Source organism: Rhipicephalus microplus, chromosome 6 (assembly GCF_043290135.1).
Source record: "Rhipicephalus microplus isolate Deutch F79 chromosome 6, USDA_Rmic, whole genome shotgun sequence".
Lineage (NCBI taxonomy): Eukaryota > Metazoa > Arthropoda > Arachnida > Ixodida > Ixodidae > Rhipicephalus > Rhipicephalus microplus.
Window position 1 is genome coordinate 193,717,510 of NC_134705.1, and position 22,155 is coordinate 193,739,664.

At 44.5% G+C, this 22,155-nt stretch overlaps 1 protein-coding gene across 1 annotated transcript in view; it reads right to left on the reverse strand.

Moving 5' to 3' along the window:
• LOC119182924 (uncharacterized) overlaps window positions 1-22,155 on the reverse strand; it is a 30,416-nt gene that overhangs the window by 1,153 nt on the left and 7,108 nt on the right. Inside the window, exons 5-7 of the mRNA XM_075865680.1 lie at window positions 21,163-21,222; window positions 19,855-19,923; window positions 7,920-7,985 (exon numbers count right to left, since the gene is read on the reverse strand). Coding sequence (XP_075721795.1) covers window positions 7,933-7,985; window positions 19,855-19,923; window positions 21,163-21,222 — 182 coding nt within the window. The 3' untranslated portion in view covers window positions 7,920-7,932. The remainder of the gene's footprint in view (window positions 1-7,919; window positions 7,986-19,854; window positions 19,924-21,162; window positions 21,223-22,155) is intronic.

The following is a 22,155-nucleotide window of genomic DNA, read 5'->3' on the forward strand; positions in this document are numbered from 1 at the left end:
TCGCCTTATATATTTTTTTTATTTTAAAAAGGCAGCCCCCCCCCCCCCTAAGCCATTATTTCTCATTCTTCTGCTAAGCAATCGACCCACTGCCCTTCTGTAAGAGGTTGAGGCTGCATGTGACTGATGAAGATGAACAATTATGGCTAAGCACTTTGCAGTGATTGCGAAGCATTGAGCCACACCCTCTTTGCGTATTTAGCAATGTGTCAAAAGTGCTTGTTATTTAACTCCTTTGCCACGCTGTTTCATGAGTTGTTTATGAGGTTCTTAAAGAGAAAAGAAGAGAAAAGTGAGCCCCGTAACTTTCTGCACCAGAGTGCGACACCTCAACAGTAGCTCACAAGGGATTGGGGGAAAGGAGAGATTAAAAGGATAGGATTAAAAGCTAAATAGATGGACGAAGGAGAGAGCGAGGCTCAGGAACAGCCACATACGGAAGTAAGGAGAAGATAGGAATGATGGACACGGTCGCAGGAGTCCGAGGACGGGGCACCACTTGGCGAGAGCTCTTGTCGGCGTCAAGAGATGGCGTAGGTGGGAGCCCAGTCGGCCAGAGCAGCGCTGTCATCGGAGATCGCGGGGGCACAACCGTTCGGCACGGAATCCAGCGATCGAGTCCCCTCGTGAGTTAAGCAGATTCGTTTACCGACATGATGCGTGTATAGGTCTTGCTGCCAACGAGTTTCGAAGGCCAGAGTGTTTGTTCTCTTAGTAACGCTTGAGAGCTTATCGTCGCCCTGTTACTGTACTTTTGTTTGTTTTTCTGCGTCTTTGTTAACATTTCTAATTCTAACGTTAATAAAAATTGGCAGATCTCCCGTACAGTGGGAATCGATGATGTGCGAAGCACGAATGAGAAAGGTTGAAATGTCACATTAAAATCAGCACAACGTTACGAGGCGGACGTAAATTATGCCGAACATGACTTCCATGTCACGATTATCATGTTTTCATGTTTGTACCTGGAATCTGTGCTCGTCGTTTCACATGACAGGTATTCATGATTATCATGTTTAAACGTGTCATTTAACTTCGTCGTCTATTCCCGTCACGTAATACCGAATTTCGTATATGTGACGCTAGCGAAATGGCTGCGAGCGCATCATGCGCGGAATCTAATGTTCTTACATGACATGCATGTCGTGATTTCCACGTGAAGGTCTGTCACTTATGTTATAACATTCATGACATACATGTCACGATTTTCATGTTATGACTAGTCACTCATGCTCGTCATACAGCCATGTTATGCCATACAAAGTTTGGTATAGATCCCATTGTCAAAACAGTCAGGAAAGTTGAAAGTCCTAGGCAGATATATATATATATATATATATATATATATATATATATATATATATATATATATATATATATATATATATATATATATATATATATATATATATATATATATATATATATATATATATATATATATATATGTGTGTGTGTGTGTGTGTGTGTGTGTGTGTGTGTGTGTGTGTGTGTGTGTGTGTGTGTGTGTGTGTGTGTGTTTTCTTGCCGACTTGTGATAAGCTTATGCAATGTTGCTTTCTATTCTGAATACGTTTGTCTTTTAATATCATTGTCACAAGCTCTTGTTTTATTTACATAATGTATATTGACGCAATTGTATTGTGCCTGTGTTATATTGTGTACTATAACTGCAATTTGTATTTACTCCTGCGAAACGTTTTCTCTAATGTAACGAACCTTTCTCGCTGTTATTTTTCTTCTGACAGCTGCATTATTAGTTCATTTTACTTTTTTTTTTACTCTGTAAGATGCTAATATGCGTATTTAAGGGATTGTATTATACAGTATGCCCACCTCATCTCATGCCTCTTCCGAGGCCTGAGAACTGTTATTAAATAAGAAATAAAAACTATCACACGGCATTTTTAACAACGGACAGAGTGAGGCCTATTGAGCAGACAGCCATTTTAAATACCTCGGTTGATGTCAAGGATTCCACCCTCGACAACCACTCAGTTATCAAATGCTGTGCTTTCTGAACTTCAACAAGGCATGTTAGCGGAGAATTGCATAGCCTTGATAGTTCGTACACCAAGCTGCTGGAAATGGGAAATGAGTGTAAGGAGGACAGATGTGAGGGGCCTGAGGAGGGGAAAGAGTAAAGTACACCATATAAATAATGAGAACGAAGAAGTACCTGAACGGAAAACAAATGGAGAAAGAAAGGGTGGAAAAGAGAAGTACTGAGATAAATAGATACAATAAATAGGAAGCAAGGCACAGAATGAGTGAGAGAGGATGGTAATAAAGCCAAAAGACCGAGAAGTAAAAAAAAAAACAAGAAATACAGGAATAAGCAGTCACTGACGAAGACATGCATGGGGCAGTGAGGAAAGAGAAATTGGAAGAAATAGAGGAAGAAAGAAAGAAAGTCTTGCCCAAATACGCAGAATAGTGACAGCCAGGACTACGTCGGTGCCCATCAGCGTCACTGTCTTTTCAGCATCGCACATCCAGATCAGACTACACCGATTGTTTTTCTCAGAGCGTTGTAAGAATTAACTTTATACATTCAAATACAGCAATGTAACGTGTACATCGACTGCTAAGAAATTTATAATTAATGAAGATTCTAATAAGTTGGCTATGAATTGAAGGGGTTATTTAGGAGTGTCATCCACGCAGAATCGGCCTTTGTTTTGTAAGAGAACTTGTTATCGGGCTAGTTGGTACAGCATTTCTGAAAATTCTTTCTGAATCATTGTTACCAAGCGAATTCCAGTTTATTGCTCTTAGGCAATGACATTGATTAACTTGATGCTGCTGGCCTTCTATGGTGTTAGTGCGCACATGTGTCAGGCATATATTCAAGCCTTCGAGCAATGAATAAATCAGTTGCAAGTGAGCGCAGTGTGTGTTTGATGCCTGGGCGTGTGCGTGTGCGAGTGATCGTGTCGTGTGTTCGCGCTCGAATTAACTTTTAGAAATTTTGTACCAGCTAGCCTAACAACTAGTTCTTTTACAATACATTTCTAGTGCAGTGGGCCTGTCTTATAACCCGTTAGACCTTGTGTCAATAATTGATGGACTTGTGCGCAACATCATCGAGGCCACGTGCCAAGCTAGGAAGTGCGCCTTCTGCATACGCAAGGGTTCCCCTCCTGAGGAACTTGTACGTTATTCGGAGGTGTTCAACCGTCCTGGAAACACGTCAAAAAGGTCTGCAAGATTCTCAACACGGAACTTCATGTGTGTTTGTTTCATGACTGGTCTCGCGCGGTCCACAACAGTCTTCTTTCGCAATGGCTGGCTGCTCAACATCTTCGAATGCTGAGGCAGCAACTGGGCGTACTCACGGAAGTGAGGTGGAAGCAGGTCCTGAACTCACTGCTCAAGGTGTTTGAGAAGCAAAGAAGGGAAAAATGGAGGCGCATTTTGATGCTACAGGACGCATACATCCCCGGCAGAAATCGAGAGATGGCTTCGGAAGGGACCAAAGTTTGCCGTTCCGCCTCGCATTTGTGTCCATGAACTTGTGGGACTAAACAGGGACTTGTCTGAGAAGCCCTATCAAGACCAGGACAGATGCCTACAAGATGGTACGAACTGTTTGTCGAAGTGTGCACCGCAGGATCAAGATAGGCCTAAAGTACAAGGCTTAAATAACGTAGTTTCGTTTTTTAAAGACCACAAATTAACGTTAATGCTAGCCGACAAAGAAGGTTGCTTTGTGGTCATGCCTGAGGGAGCATACAAGGAGAAGGCTTTAGCGGCTATCAAGAAGAGCTTCCGCTCAGTTAAGTTGGGAGGGACTCGCGTTGAATCTAAGTTCGCTGATTTTTGCAAGAATGCGGGGCTTACAATGTTAGCTGAGGACATAAAGAACGGCAAAGGGAGCAACCTCAACGTTTTTTTTCTCGGCCAAGACACACAAGCCGGGTGTACGTTTTCGCACTATTGTTATTGAATGAGGATTATTGCAGATTAACGTTAGCAGATTTTTTCAGAGCAAGCTAAATAATCTCTTGGTGAATGACACTTTTCGTACGAAGGGCTCAAGTGATGTGTGTGACTTTTTGTGGTCTCGTGATACCACGGGCAACGCCTTTTCAGTGGATGTCGTAGATGTGTATTATTCCGTGCCGCATGACTAGCTTCTGGCCTCTGTGAAATTCTGCATTGAAGAGAATGGCAACGTGGGTTTTATCATTGACGCAGGCGTTAATGTCGACAATTTTTATAGCTTTTAGAATTTTATCTCAATGTAACCTTTATAATGTTATAAAGATGAGTCACCACAAAAGCGGTGACTCGTCTTGTCCATCTAATTACAGACCAATTTCTATTACGTGTACTTCCTGCAAAATGCTTGAGCATATTATTCTAAAGTCCCTTACCAAATACGTGGAAGAAAATGCTATTCTCCATTCCAATCAACACGGTTTTCGTCGTGGACTATCTACTGTCACATAGCTGGTTGAGACCTTGCATGACCTTGCCAATGGCATTAATGATCCATCGCAGATTGACGTAGTCTTTTTAGATTTGTCAAAAGCTTTTGACCGCGTTTCCCATCCCAAACTGATGCAAAGGCTAACTGGTATACTGGGAAACGGACCTATGACCAAGTGGATCGAACACTATTTGACTGACCGTTACCAATTTGTTCAATACGGTGCACATGTGTCTGACACGGTTCCAGTATTATCGGGAGTGCCCCAGGGTTCTGTTTTGGGCCCCATGTTGTTTCTTCTTTTTATTAATGACGTTGCAGACGTAGCCGATGTAAAAATCAGATTGTTCGCAGATGATTGTATCCTGTACCAGCGAATAGACAGCTAGCTACCAGGATCATTTAAAACTAGATTATTCGCTAAAAAAGGTCGAAACCTGGTGTCAATAGTGGCAAATGGAAATAAATACTGAGAAAACTGTCGCCATGTCAATTACAAAGAAAAAAACGAGGTCAAATTTTTCGTATTCGCTGGGAAATGTCCCACTTCGCAACGTCGCTGCCTGCAAATATCTAGGCATCTTGATATTGTCCGACTTAAATGGGAATGCGCATGTCGAACATATTACAAAGAAGGCACTCGGCAGGTTATTTTTTCTTAAGCGAACCCTTCGTCATTCGACACCCCAAACAAAACCTTTTAGCGTATACCATGTTTATCCGCCCAATCCTCGAATATGCGAGTGTGACCTGGTTCCCCTTCACAAACAAACATGTAGCAGCGCTTGAAAGAATACAACGTAAAGCAGTCCGTTTTATCTATAACCGTTATAGGCGTACCGACTCACCTACTGCTCTTTTGATAAGAGCGGATCTGCCCACCCTGGCGAGCTGCGCCAAGCTTCATAGCCTGAGATTTTTGTATCTGGTGCTACACAACTCTTTGAAAATAAATCCGGCTAATTATGGTAATGTTAACAGTAAGCGCCAAACACGAAATAAACATTGTCACACACTTGATGAGTATCCATTCAATAACAATGTTTTTGGCCACTCTTTTTTTCCGCGAGCCATACGCGCTTGGAATGCCCTGCACCCCACCGTGTTGACACAGCCGATAGTTGACGAATTTGTTAATCGAGTGAGTGAATGTGTGCTGTCTTTTATTTAGCAGTGATTTCCTGAATTGATGATGTCACAAGTTTTAACTCTGTCTGTACAATTTCGTTTTGTATTTGTTTTTTGCTTGCTCCAGCATTTCATCTGATGTTTGTATTCATAAAGACTCTTTGCCTATCACTACGGCGAATTTTGCACTATGTTTGAGATATTCGCATCAAATTTCAAGTGCTTGCAACATGTATTTTTAGCCTGTGTATTGCTTGTTTTAACCATGTACAATGTGACACCACTCCTGTAATAATCTCATCACGGGATTGACAATATTCTGAATGAATATAAAGCACTTTCTTCAGCGCAGGGAATCTGCATTGGTTACTGTGTCGCGCCAGTTCTTTGCGATATATTTTCAGCGGATCTAGATAATGACTTAGACAATGCTTTTAAGGGAGAGGGGGAGTTTTTAATGGTTTCTAGGTATATTGACGATTTTTTTATTCTTTTAGATAAGCAGGGAGACCTTAAATCCCATGATTTTGTTTTAAACGTTTTTATAAGACTAGGAAGAGGGCTTTTCTTCACTGTTGAATTGCCACAAGAAGCTTGTCCGCAGTTTCCAGACTTAAACCTCACGTAGAACGATGAGCATTTTTGCTGGTCTTTTCATCCTCGTGTTGAGAAGGAGTTAATTCCGTACGATTCTGCCCACTTAAATATTGTTAAGAGGGGCGTTGCGTCTCTGTGCTTGGAGTCAGCGCTGAAGAGGTCGTGCCCACACAGCATTAAACTTAGTTTCCTCAATCAGGTGAGCCGATTATAGGCTGCTGGGTTCCCTCGATTGGTCATTACGGCCGTTGCTGAATCACTTCTGCAGAAGTTTGAACGTGGAACATGGGAAGCGATTACTGCTACCCAGCCCTTGAGGATTAAGCCACAAGTTGTGCCTTATGTTCATAAGTTTTCGCACAACCTCAAGAAAGTCGCGGCCAGGCACAGCGTACCGATGGTGTTTTCCACAACCGAAAAAATTGAAAGACTGTGCCAACGTGCGTGCGATAGCAAGAAGCGCGGCTGTCAGAAGAAACATGAGAGGGTCTTTGTTAAGTGTTCTACTATCGTCATGTACTCCGTATACCCTTATCCTGCGGAAAAGTGAACATTGGCCAAACCAAACGGTGTATTAATGACCGGTTAAGGGAACACGCCCAAAAATTAACAAAACAAGATGACAAGTATGCGCACCTGGTTGCGCATGTCATCCCGTGTGGTTGTGACGCACGATTCTCTAAGACGAAGATTCTAGGCAGAAGCGCAAGTAAAACAGCACATGAAGTGTTAGAGGCCGTTTTCATTGAAAAAAATAAAGATCACTGTGTAAGCGCCCCTTCGCTATCATTGTTACCAAGTTAATTCCTGTTTGTCGCTTTGAGGCAATGACATTGATTAACTGTATGTATTGATAATGTATGCTGTTGGCTCTCTATGGTGTTAGTGCGCACATGTGTCATGTATATATTCAAGCCTTCGAGCTATGAATGAACTAGTTAAAATTGAGTGTCGTGGGTGTTTGATGCCTGGGTGTGTGCGTGTGTGAGTGATCGTGTCGCGTGTTCGCACTCAAAATACCGGGCTTTGTTTTGTTTATCTTTTTTGTTGTTTTATTTATGAGTTTTATTACAGGGTACCACACACTCCTGCCCCAATGAAGCTGTGAATATATATATATATATATATATATATATATATATATATATATATATATATATATATATATATATATATATATATATATATATATATATATATATATATATATATAAGGGAAATAAGTGTACACCTAAGGGCTCGTTTTTCCGTGTTTTAACACAATATTAATGAGATCTAACAGACAGTAATACAGGGGAAGTTATTAGAACCAATGAAATGTAAATAAGAAGAAGGAAAAGTGGATGAGAAAATAACCAGCCGTGAGCAGGAATCAAACCACCTACGGCCTTCGAATAACGAGTTCGATGCTCTAACCACTGAGCTACCACAGCGGCTTTCCGTATATATATATATATATATATATATATATATATATATATATATATATATATATATATATATAGGGCAAACACAAAAAACACAACACCCATGGAGAGAGCGTGATTTTTTTTGTCCTTGTTGAGGTTTTTCTACACAGGCGAGAGGTGAGTGCCGTTGGTGTTGACCAGGTTTCTATATAAATCTCCAAACAAATGTAGATGTACTTCACAATTTCACATGTATAAATACTGCCTTGTTTTCCAACAGTCATCAGCCTCTCTTTTTTCTGATGGACGCGTGGCTAAGTAACAGTATGGTGACCATACAAAACACATACCTATTATCTCTGTTCACTCCTCGTTTTTGGTGGGTTCCTCTCCTTCCTGCTCCCCTCCAGATGCATCTAGAAGCATACATAGGCAGTGTATCAACTCCTATACTAGAAGATTCCTTCAATATACATGCCATGTAAACATTCTTGTGATGTGTGACCGCTCACGTGGCCGTGAAACTATCATTAGTTTTCTCTTACGATCCCGGCCTCACATTTTAGTTCATGTTGATGATATTACTCGTGTGATAATCGCACTCTTTGGGAACTATATACACCTCTAATACAACCGAATGAGGGAATTCATCAACCGTTAGTTACAAACAACGTTTGTGAAACATCTCCGAGTGTGTCTTCCCAGCTACACGCGTTTTATCCTATTTGTTGTAAGTTTTTTCTACTCTATAGATTAATATACTGTTATGGGAGGGCACACACAGAAACGATGTTACAGCTAAGATATATTTGCACGATGCCAAGCCTAAGCCGAGATGACAAGCCAGAGCTTGCCCCACATCCTAGAATCACGTCGTCTTTCTCGCTGTCTGTCTTGCTTCTTCAACGTGATGTAGTCTTGTAACATGACCCCCGGGTGCAAAAGCACAGTCGTGGTGCTTTCTATGGGGTTGCGGAGTGGTAGAGCTTAAGTGGGGAGACATGAACAATGTCTGTCGACAATGGAGCGGAGGGAGATGACGACTTTAGTGAGGCTATATCGTAGGTAATGTCAGTCACCTGGCGCAAGACGTGGTAGGGTCCTGAGTACCGGAAAAGCAGCTTCTCAGAGAGACCAACATGCCGAGTCGGGGTCCACAACAACACAAGGTAACCCGGGGCAAAGGAGACGTCACGATGATGTGCGTCGTAACGTTGATTCTGTTGCTCTTGCGATGCTAAGAGGCGCTTCCGAGCACCTTTTCTTGTTTTGCGAGCTCTGGTGATAGTGTCACGGGCGTATTCAGTCGGCGAATCGACAGCTGTTGGAAAGATGGTGTCGAAAGGTAGAGTTGGGTCGCGGTCAAATAAGAGATAGAATGGTGAAAACGCCGTGGTATCGTGGCGTGAGGAATTGGCATGGAGCACCATGATGGAGGATGACATCGCACAAAAGGGAATCCGCCCCATCTGTGGCACAGCTGGTTAGCAAAGCCCGCGTGATGGCGTACCTGGTTGTATGATCCGTAGCGACAGCTATCCATTTATTTCCGGATGTAGACTAAGGGAAAGGGCCTAGGAGATCAAGACCAACTCAAAAGAAGGGGTCAATAGGAAGATCAAGTGGCTGGAGGAGTCCGGCAGGACTCATAAGGGCTTTTTTTTTCCGACGTTGGCACTGGTCGCATGCGACGACGTAGCGGTGCATGGAGCGATAAAGCGTGGGCCAGTAAAATCGACGCTGAACGTGGTCGTAAGTCCGAGAGAGACCAAGGTGACCGGTGGTGGGGGCGTGATGGAGCTGGGCGATAACACATGATCGTAGGTGGGAAGGCACCACAAGGAGCAGTTCGTGCTCATTTGTGTTTTCATTATAGCGGTACAAGGTGCCTTCTTTAAGCACAAACAGTCGAGTAGATGGATGGGGCGTTGGAGAGTTCAGCTTCTCAATAATGTCACGCAAGACGGGATATCGGCGCTGTTCATCACGGATGTTGCTCAAAGGGGAGAGAGAACGCTTGGCGGCGCTTCATCCAAAGTCTAAGGGGGTTCCACTGGATGGCGAGACAAGCAGTCACCATCATGGTGCAAACGGCCAGATTTGTAAGACACTGAGTTGTCTGCAATGAGCGAGTTCACGTGTAAACACTCGTTATTATTCAAGAAGCGTTAGCCGCACAAGCTGCTTCAGGCATGAACACGGTAAGCACGAGCTAGACAGACGTCAACGTCTTCTTTCACGCTGGCACAGATCTGGTACCACTATGCTCCTGTACAATTACTGCCCGCGCAGAAAAAGGCCAACCTAGTGATCTAAGGAAATGACAGGACAGGGGGGTCATAGCACGGTTTGAGGCGTGATACGTGAACCGTTTTACGCCCACGACAGCGTAGGTCCGAAGGTGGATCAATGAGCTCCACTTCATAGTTGACGGGAGATGTTTCTCACGCCACACGGTAGGAGCCATAGTAGTTCATCGACAGCTTTGTGGAAAGACCGGGAAGGGTATAAGAGACCCAGAGCCAAACCAACATTCCTGGGTTATAGTGGGCACTAGACGCACAGGCATCGTGGTCAGGTTTCTGGCGCCGTTGGTCTTGCGCGTTAAACGAGCGAGTGAGTTGACGGCACTCTTCAGCATAAGCAGCTGCTTCGGAAACGGGCGTCGCTTCGGAAACATCAGGTCTGTAAGGGAGAATGTGTCCATGGAGCATGACAGTTCACGTCCGTACAGGAGGAAGAAATGAGAGAACCGGTGGTTGTTTGTGGCGCAAAGTTTAACGCGTACGTTACAAAAGGGAGCACTTGGTCCCAATTAGTGTGTTCGTCAGACGCGTACATGGCAAGCATATCTCCAAGGGTACCATTAAAGCGTTCTGTCATGCCATTGGTTTGAGGATGGTATGCCGAGGTTTTCCGATGGACTGTGTGACATGCCTTGAGCAGCTCGTCGACGGCGTTCGAAAGAACCACGCGTCCATGGTCACTCGGTAATTCATGAGGTGCACCGTGCCTCAAAATCAGATGATAAAGAAGAAAGGACGCAATGTCTTTCGCAGTGGTAGCAGGCAGCGCAGATATTTCAGCGTAGCGTGTCGAATGATCGACGGCGACGATAATCCACCGGTTGCCTCGAGGAGTGTTGGGTAGAGGACCATAAATATCAATTCCGACGCGGTCGAATAGTATCGCTGGACAGGTTAAGGGTTGCTAACGGCCAGCAGTGCTGTGAGAAGGCGTCTTGCGGCGTTGACACGTGGCATATGACCGAACGTACAGGCGAACGCGCCGATACATGCCATGCCAGTAGTATCCTAGACGAAGGCGAGAGTAAGTATTGAATACTCCAGCGTGGCCACCCTGGGGGTCATCGTGAAAGGCAGTGCAGATGTCCGAGCGCAAATGACGGGTGATGACAAGGAGCCACCTACGGCCATTCGTCTCGTAATTGCAACGATACAACAAGCCTTCACGGAGAGCAAAGTGTCTTGATGAGAGAAGGACCGTGAAGTCAATTCTGACTGACTGTGAAAGAGGAATTCGAGCAAAGAATTGATCCAGAGAGAGAGAGAAGGAATGTAGGAAAGGTAAGGCGGTTAACTGGACTATGCGTCCAGTTTGCTACCCTACACATGCGGAAGGGGAGAGGGGAGTAAAAAAAGAGAGAAAAAGATGTACACATGTTACAACACACACACAATGCCGAGTTTCACAGGCGGTCCCTCAATGAAGTTGCTGTCATGTGTCTCAGGAGGGCTCGTGTCGCTTTCTGTGCTGATGGGCTGCGCGACCAGGCTCCTAAGATCTTTGCTTCATTAAATGGCCGGTCATCTAGTCTATTCAAGGCACACTGGAGAGTCCAGCGATCTTCATCAAATTGGGCACAGTGGCACAAGAGATGTTCAATAGTCTCTATACAGTTGCAGCTTTCACACATGGATGAATCTGCCATGCCAATGCGATGGCTGAATGACTTAGTAAACGCTACCCCAGTCCACAGTCGGCACAGCATTGTAGCGTCACGTCGAGAAATCTTGGATGGCAGTTGTTTCTGGAGTAATGACTTAAGATTCTTAGGGCGATGATTGGAGTTAAGTGGAGAATTCCAGTGCGCAAGCGTGGCATTATGCGCAATGTGACGAAGTTCTCTAGCTGCGTCTACTCTTGACAGGGGTATTAACAGTGTGGGCGCTCCATCGTGGGCACATCGGGCAGCGTCGTCGGCGAGGTGGTTAACACTGATTGATTGATTGATTGATTGATTGATTGATTGATTGATTGATTGATTGATTGATATGTGGGGTTTAACGTCCCAAAACCACCATTTGATTATGAGAGACGCCGTAGTGGAGGGCTCCGGAAATTTGGACCACCTTGGGTTTTTTAACATGCACCCAAATCTGAGCACACGGGCCTACAACATTTCCGCCTACATCGGAAATGCAGCCGCCGCAGCCGGGATTCGAACCCGTGACATGCGGGTCAGCAGCCGAGTACCTTAGCCACTAGACCACCGCGGCGGGGCAGTTAACACTGATGCCACAGTGGCCCGGCAACCATTGTAAAATAATATAGTGTCCTTGATCAGTGGCGCGATGACAAATTTCATTAATACGATACACCATCTGGTGGTAGTTTCCACGTCGTAGATCTCGCACGCATTGAAGGGCTGCCTTGTAGTCGCAGAAAATGGCCCATCTACTAGGGGATTCTTGCCTAACAAACTCCACAGCGGCTCGAAGAGCGGCGAGCTCGGATCCCGTAGATGTCGTGACATGTGATGTCTTGAATTTGACGGTGATTGATCGAGATGGTGTGACAAAGGCACCTGTCGAGCTTTCCGAGACCGAAATGTCCGTGTAAACATGAATTGGGTTAGCATACGACAAATGCAAAAGGTTCAGTGAGATCTGCTTGAGGGCTGCAGATGACAGGCTTGCCGTTTTAGATATCCCCGGCACTTCAAGGTGCACAGTCGGTCTTCTCACGCACCACTCTGGAGATAGTGGTATGGCTGCGGGCGAGAATCTCCACGAAGTGGAATTCTGGTTATCCACAACAACTTTGGAAAACGCTGCCTTTGGTCTTTCTAGTGGCAAGCTAGCAAGGTGGTGGTTAGGCACTCTGGATATGTGACGGATATGTGTCCGGAGTGTGTCAAAAGTAATATATGTCGTGATCGGATGGTCTTTAGCAATACCAATTGTTGCTAACGTATTAGCGCACTGAGTTAGCCCCAAACATGTGTGGAGGATTTAGCCTTGAATGCTCTGCAGGACCCTGATGTTAGTTTTTCCGGCGTTGGAAAGCACGGGCGTGCTATACCGCAAATATCCCAAGAAGAGCGCTCTGTACAGCTGAAGCATTGATGACACTGATGTGCCCCACGTTTTACCAGCGAGAAATCTCATCACGTGTGTGATAGAGCTGAGCCTCTTCTTCAAGTGTGAGATGTGAGCACTCCACGAGAGATCTCTGTCAATAATGACGCCCAGAAATCGGTGATGTCTCGTATACGAAAGGTCCACGTTGTCGATGGAAACAGGATAATAGATCATGGGCTTGCGGGTAAAAGGGACTAAGGCGCACTTCTCAGTGGAAATTGTGGGGCCTCGAGCATGGAGGTACGTCGACGTTATTCTCGCTGCTTTTTGGAGCCGTGCGCGTACCTGGGGTCGTGTCACTGCTGAAGCCCAGATACATATATCATCAGCGTATGTAGAGATATTGACTGATCGAGGTAGACTTTCTACAAGGCCAATGATCGTGTGGTTAAACAGCGTAGGGCTGAGAACCCTGCCTTGTGGAACGCCACGAGCGGTGTAATGATCAACGGTACGGCCTTCCGCAGTAAGCACGAAGAAGGATCTCCTCTGTAGGTAGCTCCGAATTCATCGAAACATTTCTCCACCGATTCTAATGTTCGCCAAGGCATCTAGGATGGCATCGTGCGTTACGTTGTCGTATGCACCTTTCACATCGAGGAACATTGCAACCGAGATGCGCTTGAGGTATTTCTGTTGTTGCACAGAGGTTACGAGGTCGATGACATTATCAATAAAAGAGCGGCCTCTTCGAAAACCAGCCATGGCCTCTGGGTATATATTATAGCGTTCAAGGTACCACTCAGAACCATTCTTTCCATTATTTTCCCCATGCAACAGGATAGCGCAATGGGTCGATATGATGCCCGATCAAGCGACGACTTTGCAGGTTTGAGGATTGGTACCAAGCGGCTGGATTTCCACCTTTCTGTAACGACGCCATCGTTCCATTACTGGTTGTAGCATTTTAGTAGCTGGTCTCGGCGGCGTCTTCCAAGATGACATAAAGCAGCGTATGTAATACCGTCCGGCCCAGGTGACGATGAACGTCTGCAGGTGGCTGGAGCTGCATCCAGTTCCTCGAGTGAGAAAAGCATATTCAGTTCAGAAACTCGGGCTACAGGAACATCCCCGAGAACTTCGTCACTCATGGTAACCACATTGCCCGCAATCCGCACGCAGAAATCTTCAGCAACGTCAACCTGCAGGCGGCCTTGATGGAGAGCCAATGTGCTGAATGGACGTTGTTGTGGAGTCGAGCTGAGGCCACGCACCGTCCTCCATATATGGGACATAGGCTTGCGAGGATCGAGTGATTCACAAAATTTTTACCACTGTTGGTCCTCCAGCTTGTCCATTCAACGTTGAATTTTCTTTTGTAGACGTCGAGCGTCTCTGAGGTCAAGAATCGAATTAGTGCGCCTGTACCTCCTCTCCGCTCACCTACGTATCGTTCGTAGTCGTTCAAGCTCTATATCAAATTCTGTACGCTTTGATGTGTATTTAAAGGCGCACGTAACTTCTTCCATCACATTTTTCATTACCCCCTCGAGGCCGCACGCGATATCATCGCATGCCTCTTCCACCTTTGTCTTGTACATTGTCCAATTAACTCTTCTGTTAGTTGATGAGGAGGAAGTTGCAAAACCTGTGACCTTCAGATACGTTGGAATATGATCACTGCCGTGATTCTCAATATCAGTGAACCATCGCACTTGTTGGGTGAATTGCCGTGACACGAATGCAAGATCCAAGCAACTGCTATATCTCGAACCACGCAAATACGTTGGACTGCCATCATTCATAACGTTAAGTTCGTGGCGTGAGGAGAATTCAGGAAGTTTCCGGCCTCTGAAATCAATCTTTGTGCTTCCCCAAAGCAAGTGATGAGCATTGAAATCACCAATAACAATCCAAGGTCCAGGTGTAGCGGTCAAGATGTCATGTAGTCTCTCACCATCGAATTGACCAGATGGTGAGATGTATGCGCCGATAAGCGTGAAGGCTACCTTCTTCTTTGCGACGCGGAGGCATACCTATTGATTTTCGTTATGGGGTTGCATTAAATGTGGAATGTAGGTTAAATCTGTGCGGATATATATAATTAATTTGCTGGGCTCACCACAAGTCTATGAAGTGAAGGCTTCGTAGCCAGAAAGCTTTATCGCTTTTGACAAATTTGGTTCACATATCACTAATATAGGAAATCTGTTGCGGAAAACGTACTGTCAAAAACATGAGATCCGTGATTTAAGTACTCTGGCATTCCACTGTAAAACTGTCGCACTACGTACTTCGTCTCTGAATGAAGGCAGTGAAAGAGCCATTTTGTCTATGCGAAGTTGGCAAGCACTGGACTCAGGGCATCCAATACTTGCACTGCGCATCGTGCTGTAGGCGTGTTCGTGTTCCCTATAAGCGTGCGAATGGCATTGATGACAAACTTGATCATCGTCAAAATTTCACGGTCACGCTTAATCGCCTCATCTTGGCGAGATGCAGAAAGTGGTGCTACTGGTGCACGTTCCAGTTTTTCTGCAGGGGTTATCTTTGGAAGTGATGGCCATGTTTCTTCCAGAGCCTCCTTTTCAGGGGAAGCATTCTCAGTACACGTGTTCCTTCTGTCCGGCGGGGGTGGTGAGGCCGATTCAACGAAAGGAGGCTTTACAGAAGGCTTGATACTGTATGCAGGCTTTCCAGATGAGCGTCTGCGACGAGAACGATGCGCCTGACGACAGCAACCGCTTCTCGGTGAGTCGAACGGTCTCTCACCATTTTCTTCAAAACTGAAATATCCTGCCTTATTTTCGGACACTTTTTTAATGTGGCGTCGTGGGGCCCTTGGCAGTTCGGGCAATTATACGAATTAGCCTTACAGTTGTCGGCTGAGTGTGGTGCACCACAACGAGAACATGTTGTAGGATTTCCGCAGACGGCCCTCACATGACCAAATTTCTGACATTTTCGGCACTGAAGCGGCTTAGTGACAAATGGCCGCACAGCATGTCGGAAAGGACCCAGCTTAACATGTGCCGGCAGGCAATCACTCTTAAAGTCTATCTTCACACATCTCGACTTTCCTAAACGGCACACCTGTAGTATTTGGGGCCCATCATTAGCAGGCTTAATAGGAATCGGCAGATCTTCGTTCGAAATGGTCACATCAATGTCATATATGAAGCCTGTAGTTTCCTAGCGGAATGATAGTGTGAACATTCATGCCGCCAAGGACGGTGACTTTGCTCAGTGAATCGAACGCTGACGCTTGAGCGACGTCCACTGCTACAGCATTTTTCCGGGGATTTACTCTGATATCCTTAATACTGTTCGGCAACAGTGCCTCGAGCTCTGAAGATACAGCTTGCCTGTTTAGTAGTCTCATGTTGATGGATGGTTGCGTAGGCAAGAATAGGATGGTGTACTTCGGCGGGCTTTGCGGGGCCCTCCGAGCAGATGCGTCCATGGATGCCCTGAGCATCCTCCGCTTTGCTTTCTGGCTCATGACGGTCAAGTATTCGTCGTCGTAGCTGTCGACGCTCTCGGCAGTGTCAATGAGGGTAGCCTCGCTGTCACTGGAAGGGCAGTTTCACTTCCTTGAGGCTGCCGGTGCTGTCGCCGGCAAATCGGGTGGGCGTGCAGGTGGGTACACTTCCATCGCCGCTGAAAAGGGAACTATGTTCCCCGTACAACTGCGAAAATAAGTGAGAAGTCTCAAGATGAACGGCAAACATTCAGCTACAGCAACACTTCGTCTTCGTCTTCCCCAGCTGGATCAATTCTTTGCCGAGCTGCTCGGCTGGCATGTCGGTGATCCTCAGCGAAGATGAGTCGCAGATGGCAATTGGTAAGCAGGCAAGGTCAGGAGGCAGCGGAGAACGGGATAGGGCACTGGCGTCTGAATGTCTGCGTACTGAGCGATAAACAACACGGATGTCGTATTTCTGAAGGCGTAAAGCCCAAAGAGCGAGGCGGCCAGTAGAGTCTTTTATGGACGCTAGCCAGCATAAGGCATGGTGATCTGTGACAACATCAAACTGTCGCCCGTAAAGGTAAGTGCGAAATTTTCCTATAGCCCGAATAATAGCCAAGCACTCCTTTTCCATGGCGGAATAGTTGGACTCAGCTTTCGTTAGGGTACGGCTGGCATAGGCGACAACGTACTCGTCGCAGCCATCCTTGCGTTGAGCGAGAATGACACCGAGGCCGACACCGCTTGCACCCGTGTGAACTTCAGTAGGTACATTGGGATCGAAGTGGCGAAGAACTGGTGGAGACGTGAGTAGCCAGCGCAGCGTGATGAATGCGACATCGCAATGAAAATTCTAGCCCGAGAGGTCCGCACTACTGGAAAGAAGGTGAGTTGGGGGGGGGGGGGGGGGGGCAAATACAGAGGCAAAATTGCGAATGAAACGCCGAAAATAGGAATACAAGCCTACGAAAATACGGAGCTCCTTTAGGGTAGTAGGCTAGGGGTACTCGGCAACGGCACGCAGTTTGGCAGGGTCTGGCGATATTTCTTCTTTCGAGACGATGTGGCCGAAAAGTGTGAGTTTGCGGGTACCAAAATTACATTTTTTTAACGTTCATTTGCAACCCGGCGGCTGTATGGCACTGTAGAACTTGCTCCAGACGGGAAAAATGAGTTTCGAAATTGGCAGAGAATACAACTATCTCGTCTAAATAGCAAAGAGCCGTTTTTGGGCGGTCTGCTTTAGCCATTGGCACTTGCCAATATCCAGAAAGCAGACCCAGTGAATATATATATATATATATATATATATATATATATATATATATATATATATATATATATATATATATATATATATATATATATATATATATATATATATATATATATATATATATATATATATATATATATATATATATAATGGGAATATGTCTGTGACTGACATGCGACCCATGCGACCGCTGACGGGGCCATGAGCTCACGACTGTTTTTTGTTTTTTCTTTATATGGTAGGCCTTGAATTTTTGTTGGTGCTGATTGTGTTACTTGTATTTATTGCAGTCTTTGGACAAGTATTAAGACCTTTATTATAATTTGAAAGCAATTTGTCTTGATGTCATCTCCAAACATTACTTGTGAAATTTCTCGAATTTAAGAAAGAGAAAGAAGACAACCACCTGTTTTGTAACAAGAAGCCACAAGGAAATCCGTACGGACTTCTCAAAAGAAAAGCTTCTTTGTTGTCAAAAAATGGGTGATTTTCTTTTTCTCTTTATTAACCCTTTCGCCAACTTGGGTTTTCCGCAGAACTCATTTGCAGTACTTGTGTCTATGTGCTTCGAGTTGTAGATGTATTCCCCCTCGCGCTATCAATTGCTAGCTTCCTGGTTAGCTTAATTGGTAGACCAGCTGCTCTGGAAAGGCGTTGGTCCCGGGTTTGAACCCTGGACCAGGATGAAGTTTTCGACAACTAAGTAGCTATTCTTTCTTAGAAATTTGTACGTATTCCCTTGCGGCTTCTTGTTACAAAACGGGTGATTGTTTTCTTTCCCTTGCCCCTCCACGGTGGTCCAGTGGCCAAGGTACTCGTCTGCTGACCCGCTGGTCGCAGGTTCGAATCCCGGGTGCGGCGGCTGCATTTCCGATAGAGGCGAAAATGTTGTGGGCCCGTGTACTCAGATTTGGGTGCACGTTAAAGAACCCCAGGTGGTCGAAATTTCCGGAGCCCTCCACTACGGCGTCTCTCATAATCATATGGTGGTTTTGGGACGTTAAACCCCACATATCAATTGATGTCTTCTTTCCCTTTCTCAACTTTGTCGCGAACCTGCCGGTTTCCGCCGAACTCATTTACAATTCTCAAACTTTTATTTTCTAGTACATCTTTTTTTTTATTGACTGCATGATTTTTTTTTACTATTGAGAATAATGTACACTTGAAATTGTCACTGCATGTGCACATGCATAAAAAATGTGCGACGCCTATGTACATTGTGACCCTCGAGAGTGGAGCCAATGGGCTCAAAGAAGTTTTTCCAGCCTAATATACCGAGACTTCAAAGAATATCGCACAAAGTATAAGTTTCTATTTTTATTATTTCCAGTTTTTACCGACTCGTTCACTTAGACATGACCGTAATGTAACATTGTAATCATGGCATACCTGATGTAAATATCAGCAATGCCTTCGTATGTGTGCATGGGGTGTTTTTTTAGAACTGGCCTATTTCAGTGGGCTGTATCTTTGTTACAGATTATGAGATTCGTACATCTAATTTTTATGTGGTTTCCGACAAAGTATTCATGAATAATGAAAATTTGATGCTCGGTCCAGTTTTTTGATGTGTACCTTTAAAAAGAGGTAACAGATTGAAACTAAGTAAAACCACGACCTTCCGCCAAATGGCATACGAGGTGCTAAAAGCGCGCGAGTGCGCATGCGTCTAAAGATCAAGGGGCTTTACATCTTGAAGTTGGTGTGACACTTTTGTGGGTATGCTTGGTCAACCTCATGCGATGAACCTAGCACCGCCATCTTCAGTCACCGCTGGCTAACACGAATGCTGAACCGGACTAGCAACACTTCCTTCTATAAGATTTCGCAGTGTTCTTTGTAGTTTATTTATTTGTTTTGTCGGCGTTGCACATAACAAACGGGAAAGTCCACTAAATTTTCATTTTTCCTGAATGTTTTGCCCAAGCCTCATTAAAAACGGACAAACTGTAATAAATGTACAGCCAAATAAAATAGACCAGTTCTGAAAAAGTGACCATATACTTGTTCACTGGCTGTTCACTGGCACTGTGGGTTTAATAAGCATAAAATAGCAGTTGTACTTCTGCACTTGGGAACATGAAACGCATCCTGAATAGAAATTGTGCGCATTTGTTGGTGCATAACACTTCATAAAAAGTGTTTCGTTCTGAAACTGACGTTGTGAATGGCTGCATAGTTCGTTATCGTGAAATATATGTTGGTGTACTCACCATTCTTTTCATTTTTCTGTGCCTGACTTTGCAGTGCCACTCCTGCTATGCCAGCTCCTGCATTTCCCACTGAAACACACATACCGCGGCTCTATTGCACATGCTGTCAATGAAAGTATTAGAATAAAGGGAAGAGTTAAGGTTGAACGTATTTTTATGTGGCATAAGGGGAGCGAAACTATCATGAAGCTGTTAACTGTAACCGCTTTTTTACTGGACGACGTTAGGAGATCATCAAAACCTAGAAAACACTGCCGTGCAACAAGCATGGTCAATGCGATCATTTATTGCGTTGTAAAGGAAGAACAAAACAGCTTGTAAGACAGGGCTACATAAAGGCACAGACACGGGGCTGAACTAACAGACAAGGCTTACTGGGAAACAACTGCTTAAATGGTGGTCAAGGGGTTATAGTGCTGAATTGCAGACCCGAACAACGTCGCAGGATCGAATTCTGGCCGCGCTGTTGCATTTTCTATTGAGGCGAAAATGTTCGAGGCCCGTCTGCTTAGATTCAGGTACACGAACGAACCCCAGGAGGTCGAAATTTCTGGAGCTTTCCACTAAAGCGTCCCTCGTAATCTCATCGTGGTGACGCCAATAATTATTTAAAGAGCGACAATATAAAGGAAGCTAATATTCGCGCCTGAAAACGAAACATAAGCAGACATTGACACATTTAATACAGGCCATACAACCTAAATAATCAGCTCGAGCCCATGATCATGAAGCTATAACAATAAAATCTCTGTATATTTAAATTTTGCTGAAGTGAAGGCAAATCAAAAGCATGCTTTCACAAAAAGCACCATGCTCATAAATGTCAAAAACATGACGTGCGTGCTGCTCGTTACAGCGCCCAATGGCCACGCACTCATGAAAAGCAGGCTTACATCCGCAAATTTTGACAGTGGTCAGCCAAATGTCTGCGAACAGAGCCTTTTAGTAGACTATGCGTGCTTTCTCGGCCGATTATTTAAGCATCAGCTGTTCTAGTCCATGTAACAGCACCCAGAAGTATTGTGTTGCGTTGCGTATCACCCCATTCTTCATCACAACATTGGTGTAAACTGACATTGCTATTTTGAATGATCAGTCTATTATTTGGCATGATGCCACCCTACTTTAGTTCAAGTTTTCACAGGAACACTGAAGTTCTTTAGTGCTTCTAACAATTACTTGGACGTGTAAAGAGCGCGAATGTTCTCGAGTAACTATACGCATGCAAGGTTGTCATGTTTGAATCAAACGTGCCGTATTCAAAGGATATATAATTGTTTTCCATTATAAAGCGGCAGGTCCACTTACGTGAAGCTACCGAGTCAGTTGCCATTTGTGCCACATAAAGTCCACCAAGACCTCCACTTCCTGCAAATAAATAATCAAAAAGAAGCGATTTCATCTACGTCTTCGATGATACTGCTTTCTGCGTTAGTGTTTATATGCACTTAGCTGGCAACAAAGGATTAAAGTATTCACAGCAATCATGTAATGCAGACACAGGATACGCCGTGTAGCACAGCGACGCATTCAGCCCAAGCTTGTCATCAAGTTATTTTGCTGTGTTAAAGCATGAAGGATCGCGTTTCACGCTGTAAACGTACGTTTGATATCGCCGAAATATTTTTGCTTTATTAGCTTTTGTGCTTACACACTTGCGCTCATTGTGACGACGCATCAAAGTAGCATTCAAGTGATAAATGTTGCTAATACCAGTTATCATTTCAATAGCTCTTTCAAATTACCTCTGTGATACACAAATTCATTTCTTATGTTTTTTGGTAATACAGTCCATGTACACTGATATACTTTATTTTGTTGCGCTGTCATAAAGAGCTCTGAGACACTCTCAAACTGTTTCCAAAAACTTTTCGCCCGAAGTGCCCCCAGCAAATTGGAACAAAATTTCATAAATAAAGAACTGATTGATTGATTGATTGATTGATTGATTGATTGATTGATTGATTCATTGATTGATTGATTGATTGATTGATTCATTGATCATGTGCGCCATTGATTTTGAAGAAAATACACTTCAATAGATCACCAAGTTGTTAATTTTACGATCTTTCACTTTGTTGTATTAAACCTACCAAAAAGATAAGAATTGAGCGGCGCTAGAAGCTTTCAGAAAATCTATGGCAGGTCATGCTTATGTGCATCACCTCACACAGATATCTTTATGGAAATTTGGTAAAAAAAGTCGTTATCACCCTGAATTGGACGTTAGGTATAGTTACACCATTCCTGCTGTAAAACTAGCCTCTCACTTCACCATTTCACTCATTATAAGCGCCACAA